Source organism: Myxocyprinus asiaticus, chromosome 30 (genome assembly GCF_019703515.2).
Source record: "Myxocyprinus asiaticus isolate MX2 ecotype Aquarium Trade chromosome 30, UBuf_Myxa_2, whole genome shotgun sequence".
In the NCBI taxonomy this organism is placed as follows: domain Eukaryota; kingdom Metazoa; phylum Chordata; class Actinopteri; order Cypriniformes; family Catostomidae; genus Myxocyprinus; species Myxocyprinus asiaticus.
Genome location: NC_059373.1, coordinates 7,840,047 through 7,859,711, shown reverse-complemented (window position 1 = coordinate 7,859,711; position 19,665 = coordinate 7,840,047). Strand labels below are relative to the sequence as shown.

Here is a 19,665-nt window from a genome sequence, read left to right as displayed (position 1 = left end):
GCATGCTGCAAGAGTTTTTTCTCTGAAAATGCTATTTGCTCAGGTGGTTTGCTGGGGCTTTTCTTCTATCAGTTTGCATGGTAAGGTCTGCTTTGAACATGACACACAGAAGCGTGTCTTAACAAGATAAGCCTTAGCTAAATCTGGCTGGCACACATAAGCCGCGTTTCCACTGTCGGGCCAAATGAGGGTGTGCTAGTGCGTGCCAGGGCCAGTTGCGTTCCCACTGTCACTTCCGGGGCTTAATCGTGCTTCCTTGGGGCTACTATACAGGTGCCTGGAAATAAACAAAGCAAACGACACAAACAAAAAGCAGACACCTCATGCAATCAGATCCACGTTCGGAGTATAACATGTTCAATAATGTTCAAAACCTCATCCATGTGACAAAAAAATAAAATAAATCACTTTGACATCTGTTAAAGAAGAGGGAATTAAACAAAGCATTAGGCAGTGCATTACACATCTCCAACCCATCCCCCTTTTACAGACAACTCACTAGTAAGACTTTCACAATTCTTAAAAAGATTTGAAAACACCAGCTAAAATGGTACACATGAGGGAAAAAGCAAAAAAATAAATCTCAGAAACTGGCTGGCATGTGCCTTTAAAAAGATATATGATGGGCACATGTTAACATTTACACTTTTAATCTCATACTTAACATACTTCAAATTTTCTACACCACTTTTATATAAATGAGCAGCGGCAGCACATCCATAGCTAGACAAAACAGTCAAGGATTAATTGTTGTTTGTCAGGGCCAAACATGACAAAAACATCAGTTTAAAATAACAAAAACACAGTTCGATGTTTATGTCTGTCCAATGCCACAAAGTAGAGTGAATTTGGCTTCATTTACATTCCGAATGATGTTTAAATCTGCAAAATCCTCTAAAAGATATTAAAATCCATAACTTCACATCACTAGATTTATTGACTGATTCATAACGTGGAAAGAGGACAACTGCATCCCCTCACTGACCACAAATTGCTCTCCTTTACTTCAGTAATTTAATAACGAATGAAACACAGTTGGTGTGTATTACCACCTACACTACCTAGTTTAACCAGCATGGGCATCCTACTCTTAAAAAAATAAAAAAAATAAAAAATAAAAAACCACTCTACATGAGAGGCCAAGGCTTTTGTGTGTTCATTACCTAGACTTCATCATCTCAGGAATCGGGATGCATATCAGTACTATGCATAATACATTTAAATGTTATAAATGAATGAATGTTACATTTATTTAGCACTTTTTTGACACTACACTCAAAGCGCTTTACACAGTGATCAGGGGACTCTCCTCAACCATCACCAGTGTGCAGCATCCACCTGGATGATGCAACAGCAGCCATAGTGCACTCACCACACACCAGCTATTGGTGAAGAGTAGAATTATAGAGCCAGTTAATGGCTGGGGATTATTAGGAGGCCATGATTGATAAGGACCAATGGGGGAATTTGGCCAGGACACCAGTGTTACACCCCTACTCTTTTCAAGAAATCTCCTGGGATTTTTAATGACCACAGAGAGTCAGGACCTCAGTTTAACATCTCATCCAATGGACGGTGCCTTTTTACAGTACAGTCTCCCCATTAGGATACTGGAGCATTAGGACCACCACAGACCACAGGGTGATTACCCCCTGCTGGCCTTCCTAATACCTTTTCCAGCAGAAACCTTAGTTTTCCCCAGGAGGTCTCCCATCCAGGTACTGACCAGGCTCAATCCTGCTTAGCTTCAGTGGGCAATCGATCTTGAGCCATAGAATGATATGGCTGCTGGTACAAGAATGGTTATCATTCCCTTCCCTTTAACCAAATTACATAACATCACTGAATTCATCTTACAGACATGACATAATGGCTTTGAAAAGAGTTGTATCGCTCAGTCCAGCCCCTAAGAGCCATTCCCCTGAAATTGACCTTATTTAATATTACACAAGCTGTTACATAGTACCTTCTTTTATTCTGAAAATGGTCTACTCTGCAATGGTCCTTTCAGCAGGACTTTCATTGTTTCACACGGCTCAGGTGAATGAGCTCTACAGAACACAAACAGAACCTCAGAGAACACAGAGACACATCAGAACCGTGTTGAACCCAGTGAAGCGAGACAGTACCCTGCAGAACCTAGTGTAAGGAAACGGCATCCCATAAACAAAATGAGTGAAACACTGTAACATTGACAGCATTTCACTCACCGTATGTCATACTATGATGATAATTAAATTCAGACATATAATAAGTGCAATTGATTATACTTTTATCAATCCCATCTGGATGTCATTTAGACATAAATATGCCAATCAAAAGGTCTTTGACAAAGTTTCTCCATCATTTACTGATAAATGAGTGTCCCGCTATGGGAATGTGTCTGAGAATTAAACTCGTTCACTTGCAGTGGTGTGCCATGTCCTCATAAATGTTCGGGGAATTTCTGTTCTTTCCAGACGTCAGAGAATTCGTCAAGATTTGTGTGTCTCTGAAGCTGTACATAATTTAGCATTTATGTCTCACACCATGTCCTAATCAGACGCGAAACCATGACAAGCGATAAAAGGTATATTTTCCATGTTAAACAGAGTTTTTGTCCTAACCATCCACAACACGTGACGAGTGACAGGACATTTTATTTTTGAAATGGTTTCTAATTCTGAAACGTCATGCCAGGCAGCACAGTCAACAAATGGGTCTAAAACCCTTCTCATATATTAAAGCATGCGTCTCATTAACCAGTTCAGAACAACTTGATTTTGGCCGAGGGTGTCACACACCTAACGAATGTTGTGCTTGAAAGATCTGACTCACTTCAGTCAGAGCTCTGTCACACACACCCCGGTTCAGAATGGCAGAAGAGGGACACACCGGATCATACTGACATTCTCTTCGCTTCCTTGCACGTGGAGATCAGCGAAATGACAACAGGAGTACTGCATGAACATAAACAATGGTAACAGACTCAATTTGGATGTGATTCATAAAGTTACTTTGCCCTGTGTATGTGTGTGATTGTGTATTTATCCCATCGGGGTTTCCCATACAGCTTCAGTGAGATAATAATTTACATTCAGTAAACAGACTGTTTGGTCTGACTGTTCTGATTTCTGAATTTATAGTAATTTACCATAATTTTTTGTGTGCCTGGTGTGGACAGACAGATTGCTTGTCTTTGGAATCTCATCGCATCGCATCTGGTTATGACACGGTGTTTCTTGCAGTCAGTATGTTCATATTATACATTTCAGTCTCTATCCAAACGTCTCTTTTTTTGTTGTTGTTTTTTTTATCCCCTTTTTTCCCCAATTTGGAATGCCCAATTCCAACTACTTAGTAGGTCCATGTGGTGGCATGTTTACTCGCCTCAATCCAGGTGGCGGAGGACATGTCTCAGTTGCCTCTGATTCGGAGAGGGTCAATCCACACATCTTATCATGTGGCTCGTTTTGCATGACACCGCAGAGACTCACATCATTTGGAGGCTCATGCTATTCTCCGCAATCTATGCACAACTTAATATGCGCCCTATTGAGAGCAAGAACCACTAATCGTGACCACGAGGAGGTTACCCTATGTGACTCTACCCTCCCTAGCAACCGGGCCAATTTAGTTGCTTAGGAGACCTGGTTGGAGTCACTCAGCACACTCTGGATTCGAACTCACGACTCCAGGGGTGGTAGTCAGCGTCAATACTCGCTGAGCTACCCAGGCCCCCTTCCAAACGTCTCTTAAACACTGATAAGTTTCCAGCGATGAGTAATATGCCTGTCCACACTGATACTGCTGTGTGACGCAGCACAATCACAGCCAATCAGAACACATTTGATGTTTAATGTGCAGTTATGAGGAACAGGATTTTGGACCAGAAATAGATACCAAAAAGTCCTGTCGCTCATCATTGGTCACACTCGCAGTTGGTTAGGGCAAAAACTCGGATGAACATGAAAGAGATACAATTTAATTGCATTAGCTTTATTGAGTCACATCTAGTTAGGACACGGTGTAAAGCTCAAACTACCATCTGGAGACTCCTGGAGTCCCTGCAGGATTTACATGTGGCAAAACATAGGACTAGGAAGACGATAAATATCACGACAGACATTTTATTTATTATGCATTACTTAAGTAGGAAGTTATGATTATGAACTGTACAAACAGTAATTAGTCAAAGCTGAAATGCATACGTCTGTTGCGTAATAAATAAGAGCTAAAGAAAAGAGAGACAGACTTTCTTCACTCATCCAGCTTAACGACACTCCAACGCTGCATTCACACAGGCAGAGTTTGGAAATGACAAACTAATTTATTAACAAGTGTGACTCTCGAATTGTCCTGTACATGCAACAGCTTACAGTAGTGATTTGAATACTTTCAGTGTGAACGATGAACTGAAGTCAAGCCACTTTTTACTCTTGTGATAACCGTAAATAACACCTGTAACCATAGTGACAGTAACTACATCAAACATTAAAGATGGTGATGTCCATAACACTGGATAGTCATCAAAAGTGACACTTTGTTATTTAATAAACAAGTCCAATCAAGGCACAAATTCATCCGTCACATCTGAAGTAACCGACAGCAGCTTTGAATGATTTTTAGCTGTGTAGAGCGCAATGTTTGGGTTGCAAACAGACGACAAAACTGATAGATACAGCTTTGATGTAAAACAGTGACTGGATTTAAAACCTTAAGATTACACACAGTGAATTTCTCCTTTACGTGAATAACCAGACTCCCAGTTGAAAAAAAAACCCCACAACACATACACACGAGACAAGTGTGTGTGTACAGAGCAGAGTGGCAATCGCACTGTATAATGTGACAGACAACAGGTGTCCAGTATGTTAGCGTTCACACATCACAGATTTACTGAAAATATGCTTTCCAGTCCTGAAAATGTACACGAGTCAGTTATAATGTCTTTGTCACTCTCGTTAATCTTGTTTAAATGTTACTGTATTGTGGCTTCTAAAACAGCACTGACAACCATATTCAGCTACTCTCTTAGTCTCGGATTCGTCTAAACCCCCTGCAATGTCCTGAAGGTTCATCAGCATTTAGTAATGGACTACATGTAGTCTGGATTACATAATCAGATTACAAAAGGCAAGTTTTTGTAATGAGACTACATTATATTATAAAGAAAGCGTAATCAGATTAGTCATGTTTTAATGGATTTAAGTTACCTATCGATTACATCACCTCTCTGGAAATTACTTTGAAAAGATGTTTGTAATTTACTAAGTGTGCCCCCTAAATTTTAAAAGAACAGTCTGAGCCAAAGCCTGATGTGTGTTCAGCAGGCTTTTATGTGATTTCTGAAGAAAGCAGAGGGAGAACAGACAGTCCTGATCTCAGTCATGTACTGCTACTGACATTGAATATAAAACATTGAACAGCTTTATTTCACCACATACAGAAATACTCTGTGAGACATGGAAAAATATCAGTGTGAAATGCAATCTTTGTCTTCTAAAAATTAATATTGTGAATGAATGAATACTTAATGCATCTTATATCCACACTCTAATTTACTAGTTATCTAGCAGATTTTACCAGTCTAACAAGTTCAACAGTTTACTGAAGTACTGATTGACCTTTAATACACTTTAAGATAGTGGCTCACACATTAAATAAATGTGTATATTGTGTTTTTGATAGAGATTTAGTTTAGAAAATACCTTTAATTGCTGTTTTCCTCAAAATAGTACAAGATTATTTTTGGAAATGTAGTCACCGTCGCATTAATCAACTGCATCACTCCCTGATTTATGGAGGAAACGCTACAGAATTAACATCCAAACCAACCGAATGTATTTAGATAAAACGCAGCACCTTCCCCACAGTGATAAACAGCCACTGAGACATGAACTGAATTCAAAACATTTATTACATTAAGGCAGCAACTCCATAAAATGACATTAAAACTCAAAAACAACACAACAGAATTGAATATAAACTCCCATCTGAACTGGCTAAAGTGTGTTGTAAAACCTGCTTCTAAACAGATGCCTGGATATAAACAAAGCAAAAGACTCAACCAAAAAACACACAACTCATGCAATCAGATCCACGTTCAGTGTATAACATGTTCACAACATCATCCATGTGACAAAATACAAATCAAAATGCTTTGACATCTGTTAAAGGAGAGGGAACTACAGTGCATTAGGCCCATCTTCAGACAGAAAACACAAGCTAAAATGGTACAAATGAGAAAAACAAAAACAAAAAAGAAATCTCAGAAACAGTGGCTGGCATGTGCCTTTAAAAAGATATTAGATGTGCACATTTACAATCATGTATGTAGTATGTTGCCATTTACACAATATACATACTTAAACATACTTCAAATGATCTACACTCCTTTTAGATAAATGATCCTCTGCACATCCATAGCAAAACAGTCCAGATTAAATTGTTCATCAGGGCCGAACATGACAAAAACATCAGATAAAATAAGAAAACAGTTCAATGTTCATGTCTTTACTATGCCACAAGGTAAAGTGAATTTAGTTTCATTTACTTATGAATTCTGTTTAAATCTGCAAAATCATCTAAAAGATATTCAGATCCGTAACTTTACCCCACAAGATTCATTGACTGATTCATGAAGAGGAAAACTACATCCCCTCACTGACCAGCAATCACTCTCTGTCTTTAGTGATTTCAGTAGTTCACATGTGAATGTAATAATTGATAGAGGTAAAGGTAAACAGATTTGGCTCACTGTCTAATTTGGAGGGCACGAGACTCGACCCGAGCTCTAAACACCCCCCTGGACTTTATTTGAGTTTAGTAATAAATAGACAGAAGGTGGAGTTGGGGTGGAGAAGGGACAACAGAGGAATTGTCACAGCAGTGAGATAAGCAGCAGTTTATAAATGCTTACTCTGGCATAAACAATCTGTATAGAGAGCGGCTAAACTGCAACTGTAAATATCGTATATAGGTCATTCCTACAATTCGGTGACATTCTGGCTTTGAAACTTTAAAAAAATAAAATATTATTTTACAAGTATCTTAATGTTTCATCATTACAGGGACATGTTAAAGATTGTATTAGTCAAACTGGTAAAGTTAAATTACTGGGCAGCGTCAGGATGGACAATAACAGGGTGGACATTCAGTGATTAAATTTAGTAAACATATTCGTAAACTAATACTGATGATTTTACTTCTGTTAGCATAAATACTGTATATTGAAGTTTTAAAATTACATGAATTCCCCACATATCTTCCCAATATTATGCTTGATAACATATGACTAAAACCACAAAATAAAGGACAACATAAATACAACTAAAAAGTTACAAACTTCAAATAACAAAAAAAAATTGCAGGATGGCTGATGTCCACCTCCAGTGTGTGATGTCATTTCATAACATATATCTTCAGTGAAAGGTCATAGTATCATGACATAACAGGGTGGACAATAAGTCAAAGGACACACAAAACATCTCCACTATCAGTGTTAAAATAACACATTTACCACAAATGAATACATGTTAGTGAGAGAATGTAATACTAAACTCTTAACTGTATGGGGAAAAAACAAATCCATTGATTTAGCATTTATTTTTGTCAAAGCTTTATGACGTGCAGTTTTGGGGACAAGAGGAAATGACAGTGCAAAAGTTGAAAAGGATTTAAATTAAAATTGAGCTTTTAAGCTCACAGAAGTGTGTAACATTATAAATAGTCTTTATTCTTTATAACAAGCTTATTAAAAATGTAATCAGTTGAAATTAAACAATATAAATACCACACAAACTTGTACTGGGGAATAAATGTCACTGAATTGTGAAATGACCCATTTTATACAGGCGCTCCTTCACATTGAAAAACAGTGCGGACGGATGGAAAAAACGTGTTCAGTGTGAATGTCCCCTACTAAACTTAAAATGAAAAACGCTTTAATAAAACGACCAGGAAGACGAGAGAAAAGGATAAACATGAAAATAGTTTACAATAAAATGTATTGTCATGTCATGAATACGTGCGTTTACTGGTGTTTTACAATCTCAATGGTGGAAAACAATTAACATGCGCTCGAATGCTGTTATAGGAAAATAAGGCACTATGGCAACAGGAAGTGTAATTAGTAAAATATCACAAAGCAAAGCAGTACGAGGTGTGGCTATTAATATTGCTAATGAGACTAATGCTGGTTCGACTTAAATAAGCCACACCTCCTATAGCAGGACTCAAACCCCATATGAGAGCATAATGAACAGACCAAAAACAAAAAAATAATTATTCACCTCAAAAAAATGTAACAATGAATGCTCCATAACAGGATTTACAGGCTCAAAGTTTAAGAGTTCGTACTTGCTTGCTCATAACATTACAGTATTGCACAATAAGAACTTTGACAGTATAAAGTAAATAATTAATAACATAAAATTACCCGTAAACCATAAAAGTGCCATCTTGAATTTGGTCAGTAACATTAATGAAAAAATAAAATAAAATAAATGCAAATTTGACAAGGGAAAAAAACCCACAGTACACATGCTATACACATCATACATTAGTCCAAATAAAATCGCAGCAGCTAATGCAAAGTTACCCAAATCTTGTAAGACCATCTGGCCCTCAAGGACAATCCCAGTGTCCTCTGGTCTGTCATGGGCATATGTGTGTTTGAGAACGTAGATTCCCACTGTGATCTCCTCAATGGATCTTTGGATGAAAGCTTCATCTGCAGCCTGGAAAATGCACATTCACAAAATCAGATTCAACAGAACACTGGGCACTGCTCTGGGAATATTATACCGAATGTAATTTCAATAATTTAATAATGTAGATATCATGAGAAACATAAACTTGTAAATAATGAGAATGAGAAAGATAAAGTTTGAATGTACTGAACCTTTATAATTGTACTCACCACATACTCTCACTAAATTGTCCTGGTCCTAGTTGAGGTACACGCAGAGCCCCTTGATAATGCACTCTCATCAAATATCAACATCATTATCCTGGCCAAGGGTGACAAGCAGAGTCACCTTTAGAGTTTTTTAGATTACATTTCTCTCTAATCAAATGTGTACACCAAAAACAAAATTCTGTCTTACTTGAGCCATGGGTTCATGATGGTCTGCAGTCTTCTTCCTATCTGTCCTCCTCGCTTTTGAAATAGCTTTAGAAATTTGTCAGACAGCGCATCTATCTGCGACAGAAATCTGGACTGTAGGGGCATGGTGGTAATGCGCTTAAATTCAGCATTTATCTGAAAACAAGAGTGATCACGTATAAAAATACTGTCGACACGCAGTTCTGAAAGGCGCACATTGAAAAAGGTTAAAAACTATTATCATTAAATTAGTAAATTCAATTTAAAAACCTAGAATTTTTTTTGTCATAAAACTTTTCTTATAATATTATGATTGTCCTAGTTTTTATAATATAATTTATCCAACCCTACATTTTGTTTTGCTGCTACAACTAGCATGTTTTCAGTCAGTGTACATGTAAAATAGATTGAAAATCCTGTGTCAACAAGTCCGGCTTATACAAGCTTCCTGTGGAAAAAAAATCAGGGATTTCCAAAAAGGTAAAATAGTCAAATGATCAAGTTAAACTTGGGTTATTAGACAAGCCTCAGGTGGTGATAAAAATAAAAAAAACATCCAAACCAAGAAAATTGTAAACAATTCACAATGAGTTTTGACAGTTTCCTCAAAGCTGCTGCTACACAGTTAACATATTCAATTCCAAAATACCTGCATTGAAACAATGACCTACAAAATAATTTCATGAATGACAAACCTCGCTTACGTCAAAGAGTGCAAAGATCTTGTCCTGAAGTCTTGGATCATGGGGGTGTCACGAACCACTTCATATCTCCTATATGCAAATGTCTTTTCCATTTTCATCCTAACCACCTCCCTGTTGTTGTTTTTCTTCACATCTGAAAGAAGTGCCACTCTCAGACACTCAAGGCTCTCATCAGATTCTCCGGTGGGATGGGGGGGCAGTAGTTTACTTCAGACTGCCGTTGTCTTTTGATAGCAGAAGCAGCACTTGTTTTGCCCTCCAGTTTGTGCTTAACAGAGTTTATAATCACCTCAGGACATCCCAGTTTTCTCAAGCGGGTGCGGTAAATTGCGAGTTTATTCTTTAAGATAGCTTTCCAAACAGCATATCCTGTCAGGGAGCCTTTCTCAGTGAGACAAGGATGTTTAGAGATGAGGGCCTCTCCAACTGTGTTAAACTCTTTATCAGTGACATAAACTTTGTATCGGACAATTTCTTGAACCAGGCCTTCAAGAATGTTCGACTTCAGTTTAGGATCTGGAGTAAGCAATGTACCCTTCTCTTTGTATGCTGCATTGCCTCGCTCAAGTTTCAGCTCTGCATCAAAGCAAATCTGAGGAACACGGAAGATGCTGGGCCAAAATTGCTTAGAGCTGGATGTCTCTGACTCTGTTGAAGACAGTATGTCAGTGTCAGCACACCCACTAGACAGGGACGAGGATTCATCCAGAGAGGAATGGCATAAAGCAGTAGCTAACTTTAGTTTTAAAGTAATTACATTTTTCACAGAGGTAGGTAAAGCTTCAGAGAATTCAGCATATTTCCTTCTGAATTTTACAAATAAACTGATACAAATTTATTAATTTTACATTTATTTTATATTTCCAACTGGTTGGTGAGATTTCCTACATATGTTAATCTGAGACAGCTAATCCACATGGCATTTCAACCACCAGAAATATAGACACCTATGCATTTAAACATCAAATGTTTTAAAAAAGAAATACTTTTATTTCCTGTGTATATAATATCTGAGACAGCTCATCAAAATGTCAATTTAACAACCAAATACCAAGTTAAAAATGACTTTAAAAATGAGTATAATTAAGACTTTTGTGTTATGCTCATCAAATCCACAGATGCAGATCATTCAAAGCAAAGCAGTCATCAAAAGCTTTGACTAGAGAAACATCAGAGACTACCTAAATAAAAGTTAATGCTATATTGCCTTTGAATAATACTTAGAATTACATAGATTTTACTTTTAAAAACATATACTAAACTTTCAATTAATTTTATTTCTACACTTCTGTATAGCCTATCTGAGATAGCACATACAAATGTTCACTGAAACACCTACAATAAAATAATGCAATTAAAAGATGTGAATAATACTCACCACTACTACCAAACAGCATTCAAAGCAAAGCAGAAGTCAGTCTGGAGGAACACCAGATATCTATACAGCAACTAAATTAAATGTTACTTTTACATATAAAAATATATAAGAAAAGACATTAAAAAAACAAGCCATATACTAGCCTTTTCAATAGTAAAATTGACAATAAACACAGTCTACTTATCAATATCAGTAATTGTTTGGTTCAGATTCAAAGCTGTACAGCCCAGTCTGCCCCTGATTGAATTTTCTTTGTTTTGTGTCAGCATGTTTCAACAAGTCAACGCTAACGTGACGTCACATCCGCTCCCACATTAACACACTGTTGGCGCCAAAAGTCAACATTAGTCTCTCTTTTACTGACTCAAGTTTGTTCTAATTAGTCGACATACACTGAAAAAACATGCCTGAGGGATTGCACACAATTCTAAAAACGTCAATACACATCATAATATTCAACGGCGGCTAAAGCTAGTGTTATCTTTACCTAACTTGAGCATTAGCACTAACTTTGCCTTTCCATCATGTTGCTCGATATAACCAGTACATAAAAACATAACCTCCGTGAAAATGTACTCATTCAAAGGGGCTACTCTCTGTTTCTCACTGGCATTTGAGTTTGAAGTTTTAATTACCTTCACAGTGTAGATCTCCGACCCCACAATAACTTTCCCAAAGCGAGAGACCAAATGGCGGACTGTGGTGCAGTTTTCCCTCGCAAAGCGCACGTGGAAGGCTGGGAATCGATTCTTCGATTCGGAGGCATTCGAGAATCGATTCGAAACGTTGGAATCGACTCCAAAGCTGGAGTCAATTCATTCCGGGGGAACCGGTTGATATTTTCGGACTGTGTTTATTTCCTCGACCACTGAACTACTACACATTTGAGAAGACTAACAGCACTAATACAGTTTACAAAATGATTATAAAATGACTGAATCTTAACGATCATCAATCTGACTCTGAGTCAAATCCGCTCCGTTTGTTCATCTGTATGAAGTAATCCCACAAGCCCTTCAACACACCTGCTTTCCACACCTGGATAGTCTGCCGGTGTTTTACTTTGGATTAAACTAATAATCAAGTAACATGCCACATTTGTGACAGTAAACTGGCATACAGTAATAACTTCCCCGATGTTACAACACAAGTCTGCAATAAGAAGATGGCAGAGTTGAGTCAGCTTCCAAGTTCACATCAATAAATCTGTATGTTAAAGTTTGAATGATCAATGTGCTGCACTTATAAAAGCGAGAATCTAAAACTTATATTCGTTCTCGACATTTTTACAGTGTTTAAAACCTTTTGCATATATTTATTTTTTTATTAGCCTACATCTTACACAATTTTACATTAAGATTATATTAAAAAATAATCATTCAAAAACAAATATATATATATATATATATATATATATATATTAGTATAAACCAGTACAACAATGGATTTTTTAATAAAACTGAAATGTATTGTTTGGACATTTTATTCAGTGTACAAAAGGTAGTGGACATTTACTGTACATTATAATATAAACCTCTTTCTAAACAAGAACTCATGAGTGATAACAGACAATTTCAATGGTGCTTTTAAGATTATTTTCGGTAGTTCTTGGAAATACAGGCGCATCTACTCAGACTTCCCTCAAATGTATCTCATGGGATTGAAGCATCGCTTTGGTATGTGCATACAGGCCCTGATTTAATTTGAGAATGAACCTATTAAAAGAAATGTCATTCACGCTATTATAAACAGTGCAGAGAACGCTTTGTAGTGAGCTGTTTATTATGAGACTGAACTTTGCATCCCGTTTTTTCGGAATCGAAAAAGAATCGATTAAATGGCTCTGGAATCGACTCTTGGAATCGATTCTAACGATTCCAAAACCAGGAATCAGAATCAGAGTCGATTCCCAAATTTCTGGAATCGAACAGCCTAGGGCTGGAATCGACTCTTGGAAAGCAGGTGTGTTGAAGGGCTTGTGGGATTACTTCATACAGATGAACAAACGGAGCGGATTTGACTCGGAGTCAGATTGATGATCGTTAAGATTCAGTCATTTTATAATCATTTTGTAAACTGTATTAGTGCTGTTAGGCTTCTCAAATGTGTAGTAGTTCAGTGGTCGAGGAAATAAACACAGTCCGAAAATATCAACCGGTTTTCCCGGAAAGAATCGACTCCAGCTTTGGAGTCGATTCGAAACGTTGGAATCGATTCTCGATTCCCAACGCCTCAGAAACGCACAGCCTTACGTACGTGTATTCCCAGGGGGCGGAGTTTCCGGAGAAAACATAACTACTTTCTTACGTTTCAACATGACTTATTATAAAAGATTGGACATCCTTCATCAATAAATGAATGGTGCAAGACTAAAATATGTTTAGATGAGAAATATAAATTAATCATGTAGGAAATACGAACTGCATATTTGCACATTCAACAATCTCCCCATTGCCCTTTTTTCAGTGTACAAACATTTTTTATAATGTGCAAAAGTCTTTTCTTTGCTCATTGGCCGTGTCCCAATACCTCCACTTGCGGTTTTGGTCTTGTGTACTTACTCGTCTTACGTATTTCCGGTGTTTGGCCACTAGTGTGCAATTAGACGTGAAGACTGCGAGTGTGTGGATGACTTTTGATTGCATGTTGGGACACTTGTAGATTTAAAGATGTTGCTGCTGGATGTGACAGCTGTTTTTGTCTTTTCACTCATCTGAAGACTGATTGTTTTTAGTAGCAGTGACTGTTATAGCCTACTTAAAATAATAAATAACTGAAAATGTTACCCATCTTTTCATTTATTAATACACCACTGGTTATTGGAAGTGTATTGTGCTGTATAGAAATATGTAAGTAACATTTGTTATAATGTTTTTATTGTGTGAAAATAATTGTAAAAGTTAATTATTTTTACTCATTTTGATTTTCAAAACTTTGCACATTAAAAAAGTTTAACTGTAAAATTTCATCATCCATAACTGCTGTAAAATATGAAATATAAGCAATTTCTTTCTACTTTGTTTCTCAATACACTGCATAAAACTTAATTAAAAAAAATAAAAACTTTATTCTATAAACCTGTGTGATTCATTAATAACTACTAATACAAACCATTTAAATTATATGATTTGGCTTGACATTTATATAAGACGACCAAAGACTGCTTTACTTAACTTATCAGTATGTGGTTTCATACAACAAATAAAAAGCATTCAAACGTATATTTTAAATATATAAAGATGAGAAAGAACCTGTGGTAGTGGTTGATAAATATTTAATTTTAAAACAACATTTACTAGACCGTATATTGTATGCCACACTGGCTGATAAATGAGCAAAATGACCAGCAGTTTTAGGCAAGAACAAACAAAATAATGTGATTACTGGGCGAGAAGGATAACAAATATAAATATACACATAAATAATATTTTGTAATTATGACGCTGATATTAAGTCATCCCAAACACGTTATATAATGTTGATTACTTTCATTTATACTAAAATAAATATATCCTTCACTTACATTTCACTCTCTGATTATAATAAATAACTTGTGCTGAAAAGTTTCCCTTGACGTCATCATGTCGAAAATACACCGATCGCTCGGGGGGTGGTGGCTCCTGATCGTGATGAATTCTGGGATACATTTAGCCTGAAAGACGCTCTGAAGCGGTATTCGCACTAGTGAGGATTTAGTGCGGGTTAAGTGCACTGAGCTTTGGCATGTTTTAGACACGGGACAGTCTTGAACATTTACTTCCTGTTGCGTGCACGCGCACTCAAGTGGCCAAGACCGCAAGTGTGGGTGTTGGGACAGGGCCCTTGACAATTCACACTGAAGGAATCTGCTGAAAAGGCAAGTACAGTTATTCACGTGCACGCGCACATCCCCAGTGGATCCATAACACCGGATCAGCTTCACATAATCTTTTTACAAGCACTACAGAAAAGAATGGAGAATAAAAAGCAAATTTTACTTTGTACTTTATTTTGAAGTTTCGGTTTTCATCATCGATTTACCTTTTGTTAAAAAAGGTTGTGCATATGAGCTGACATCACTTCTTAAGTCTGTAGTTTTGACTGAATCCAGCAGTTAAACAATTTGCATAAATACATTTGAGTGAATTAGACGCGATAAAATGTGCTCACCCAACAGCTGCTGGTTCATGTTTTGGAGAAGAGTGTAACTGAACTATGCTCAGACACGCTTAAACACGCTCCAGTCCGGAACTGGACCACGGATCTCTTGACGAGCATTAATGCTGTTGCACATGTCGAGTGTTGTTAAACTCACCGCTGAGTACTGCGCAGAGAGCGCTCAGATGTTTACCGCGATTTTATCAAAATCATTTGGAAGGTCAGATAAAAGTGGGCGATTTCCAAATGCCGTTTTTGCCCCCTTGAAGGGCACTGCGGGAAGCGGTGTTCCAGACGAAAGTGAGCAACTCGAGCCCTCCACGAAGGGCCCTTCCACAAGGCCGTTATTGAAGGGTACATGCGATGGTCACTTCCAGCAAGTAATTTAACCGTTGATGATCACGTGACTCCAGGTGGCGCGTCCTCGTGATATAGATTGTCAATCAAGAACATATTACATGTTCAAACTCTCGGGCAAGCGCTTATAAACCTTTTATAACAGATACTTCTCCATTCTTCTCCTCCACAGTTTATAATCGTCCTCATACATAAGATAATAGACAGCCATAAACAGAGAGAATCTCCAAAGGTTTATTAATATTTATTTATTATTAAGACCTTAATAATAAATAAATAGTATAAATAGTATAATAGTATAAAATAATGAGTTTCATTTAACATGACATGATATTACCTTCTAACATATTATATTGTAAAGTATGTGGATAACTGAAAGGAGGTGAAACACTCAAATGTGTGTATTACTGTAGTAGTAAGTAATAAATAACAAACTGAAAGTTCAACTAAATGTGTAAAATTAGTAAGTCAGTTGCATTCTTTCTTTTTCTTAAGCAATAGCTTGAGCTTTATACATTCATAAATCAGTGTAATACTGGACGTATAGACTGTGTATAAGTTCATACACATCAGATTCTGTATGTTTCATTTTCTGGTTTATCATGTGCTTGATATACTAGATCTGTGACCTGTGCTAACACAGATGAGAGTAAGTTTAATGATAGAGATTAAGATTCAAATGAACATTTGTTCAAAATCATGTTTAGCAAATATAATGAATTGATTACTGATACAGACACAGTACATTACACTCTCTGTGTGACTCTCTCCACAGGTGTACACACAGTCCAGAACATGTACGGCTGTGAATGGGATGATGAGACTGGAGCAACAAATGGTTTTAATCAGCATGGTTATGATGGAGAAGACTTTCTGAATCTGGATTTGAAGGATCTGAGATGGATTTCACCAGTGCAGCAAGGACTCATCACCACACAGAAGTGGAACAATAACAAAGCTAATCTTGAGGGTCGCAAACAGTACCTCAACACTGTGTGCATTGAGTGGCTGAAGAAATACGTGCAGTATGGAAAGAGCAGCCTGGAGAAAACAGGTGCATAATTTCTTATCCATCATTGAGCATGTACATATTTCCTTTGAAACTAAACATTTTATAAGCTACACGTCACTGTAGAATATTTTAGTTTGGTATCTAGAATAAATCACTCTTTAATCCAGAACAGTTCAGTCTGATTTTTGTTTTTGTTTTTGTTTTTGTTTTGTTTTTTGTAGAATTTATGAAATGATGTGGTTTTGTGTGTTTATGGAGAAATGTACAGTATAGTAGATGTGTTTTTATGTATGTAATAATTCCTCCTCCTTGAACTTACTACAGATTAATGAAACTGAATCAGAAAATTGAATAGAATTAAACCTCCTGATTGTTTCTATTAAATTAAGATATCTGTCATTTGAATTGTCAATTTAAGAAAAGAAAAAAAGCCAAGAAAAGAAATTATCGGTGACTCTTAAAGAGCATGAAATTGAAGTGTGACGTATTGAGCAGCAGTGTTTTAACAAATAAAAGTGTTTAAATTATTAACACTCAATTCTGTGCTGCAGTGTGACCATTACTTCAGATTTTAAGATAAATTATTTTGGCTTTTTTGTTTTATTAGAATATTTTTATTAGAATACAGAGTCTTCACTTTCTTTTTCTCTGTATTTCAGTCTACATACAGTTTGTCTCTTTTCTGTCCTCTGTATTATTCTTCATCTCTCTCTCTCTCTCTCTCTCTCTCTGTCTCTCTCTCTCTTTCTGTCTCTCATTCTCTTTTTTCTCTTATTTCTAGCTTCAGGAAGGACAGCTATCAATGCAATTGTGATTTTCTGATATCCTGTTTGGGCATGAGGTTGTTAAGTTTTTCATATTAATCCTCTTTCCCCTCTCTCTCTCTCTCTCTCTCTCTCTCTCTCTCTCTCTCTCTCCAGTCTCTCCTCAGGTGTCTCTGTTGCAGAAGGATCACTCTTCTTCAGTCACGTGTCATGCTACAGGTTTTTACCCCAGTGGAGTAACAATCACCTGGATGAATAACGGACAGGAGCATCATGAGGATGTGGAGGTTGGTGAACTTCTTCCCAATGAGGACGGAACCTTCCAGAAGACGAGCACACTCAGAGTTACACCTGATGAGTGGAAGAAGAACAAGTTCAGCTGTGTGGTGGAACACAAGGGCATCATCAAGGAAGAGAATGAGATCAGGACAAACAATGGTAAGGGTTATTAAATGTGTGGACTATAAAACTATGAATTGTTTATTAAAAACATTATTTGCTTTGCTCATACAAACTGTATATGTTTAGATATATTATAATTGTGTTTGCACATATAAAATACACTATCAGAACACACAGTACACAAATATCACAATCACAGACTTGTGTTTGTGTCTGTTGAAATTGTCCATCTGTAAAGTTACTAACAATGTCAAGTTCTTTGAATAATCTGATGTATTCTTCTGAACAAACAGGAAATTCTCTTCCCATTGGCATCATTGTTGGCGTTGTTGCTGCTGTCGTTCTGTTGATTGTCATGGCTGGCATTGGTTATAAGATCTATCAGAAGAAGAAAGGTGAGGACAGACACTTACGATTGTATTTCACTGACTTCAATGTTTTTCACATATTTGTGTGTTGCTCTGATTGCGGTCTTAGTTTTGATACAGTTAATTTGTTGTTGATGTGTAAAATTACTGAGCTCCTCTCTCTTTGTTTTCAGGCTTCAAACCTGTCAACGGTAAGTTTCTCATTATAACCTCTATTAGATGTAAATGCATAAAGACGGGCACTGATGTGATTTACAGTATATTAATATGTTCATATATCTACACTGAAAATATTAAACAAAAAAATGTGCTTCATGTGGTAACATCTAAATTTACTGGTTTGATTCCAGTCTAAAACATTTAATATCACTAAATCAACCTGACTACATTAGGACCCCCACCCACTCACACACACACACACACACTTTTTTAGCAAAATATACATTATATTGTGTTATATATTTTGTATAAAATCGTTGTCGGCTGCATAATACAATGACTTTAAGCCTCAGCAGCAGCCTCTAATAACCGGTCACTATATGACAGTGCCCGCTGCTTTTCACCAAGAACCACTGAGTGAACAAATCAAAGTCAGTTTTATTATTTTCACACATTTTTCACAGATCAATAAAGAACAAAAACAAAATGAGGTTCCTTCAGGAAACTACAGGACAACATTTAACAGATTCAATCATATGACACAAAAAGCTAATTGGACTCAATAAGACAATATATTTACATGACAGTGGATATTACATCACCTACTTAATATTCATGAACCAAACTGATACTTTTTATAATGTGTCAAACACTTTCCAGATTGTTCCTATTCATCTGATGACTTGAATATATTATTTCTGCATGTATGAATATATGATGCCAGCAGTGATCATCTAAACAGTCTCTTATTTATTTTCTGTTCTAGGCTCTGATGATGGATCTAACAGTTCAGCTCATGCAGAGCCACATGCATAAAGATGTAAGTGTAAGTGTAATCATTCATAAGTGCAACTGTCTCAATCATGTGAAATTTAATTTAATTGATATTTTACTGCCATTTTTAGGAGACACCAGATGCGTGAGAGGGATGAAGTTAACCTGCTGTCAGTCTTGTGTACAAAATGTCTCATGCACAGGATCACAGATTTTTGAATTAAATACAATTAAATGTTTTTATTTGTTTGTGGTGGGATTGATCTGTTTTATGATTCTTCACTACGGTAATTACATGTAAAAAATATATTGTTTTGTACACTTTTTATTCATCTGGTCTTCATTTATTTTATGAACATTTGAGATGTAGAAAAATGGCACATTGATCTTAGGACTTGAATGGAAAATGTAAATATTTGTCTTTATTCACATTACAAACAATTCAAATGATTAATTCGTAAGGTTTTTGACATCAGTACTGACTCTGAAAAAAGAAATAATTAGAAACCTGACTAGTTTATA

At 36.6% G+C, this 19,665-nt stretch overlaps 2 protein-coding genes and 1 long non-coding RNA gene across 4 annotated transcripts in view; 1 reads left to right on the top strand and 2 right to left on the bottom strand.

Moving 5' to 3' along the window:
* LOC127421098 (major histocompatibility complex class I-related gene protein-like) overlaps positions 1-19,467 on the top strand; it is a 33,787-nt gene extending 14,320 nt beyond the window's left edge. The window contains exons 3-8 of one of the 2 annotated variants that reach the window (XM_051663865.1): positions 16,440-16,718; positions 17,597-17,878; positions 18,136-18,237; positions 18,384-18,401; positions 19,136-19,189; positions 19,275-19,467. In XM_051663865.1, the coding sequence (XP_051519825.1) occupies positions 16,440-16,718; positions 17,597-17,878; positions 18,136-18,237; positions 18,384-18,401; positions 19,136-19,185 (731 nt within the window). In that variant the 3' untranslated portion in view covers positions 19,186-19,189; positions 19,275-19,467. Of the gene's footprint in view, positions 1-16,439; positions 16,719-17,596; positions 17,879-18,135; positions 18,238-18,383; positions 18,402-19,135; positions 19,196-19,274 lie in introns of both variants that reach the window. The other variant, XM_051663866.1, reaches the window with a different exon arrangement.
* LOC127421083 (antigen peptide transporter 2-like) overlaps positions 1-19,665 on the bottom strand; it is a 214,152-nt gene that overhangs the window by 189,323 nt on the left and 5,164 nt on the right. The window lies entirely within an intron of this gene.
* LOC127421115 (uncharacterized) lies at positions 4,892-16,432 on the bottom strand. The gene is made up of 3 exons (XR_007893933.1): positions 9,090-16,432; positions 8,903-8,993; positions 4,892-8,720 (listed from the first exon to the last, which is right to left on the bottom strand). It is a non-coding gene; the product is annotated as an uncharacterized LOC127421115 (long non-coding RNA).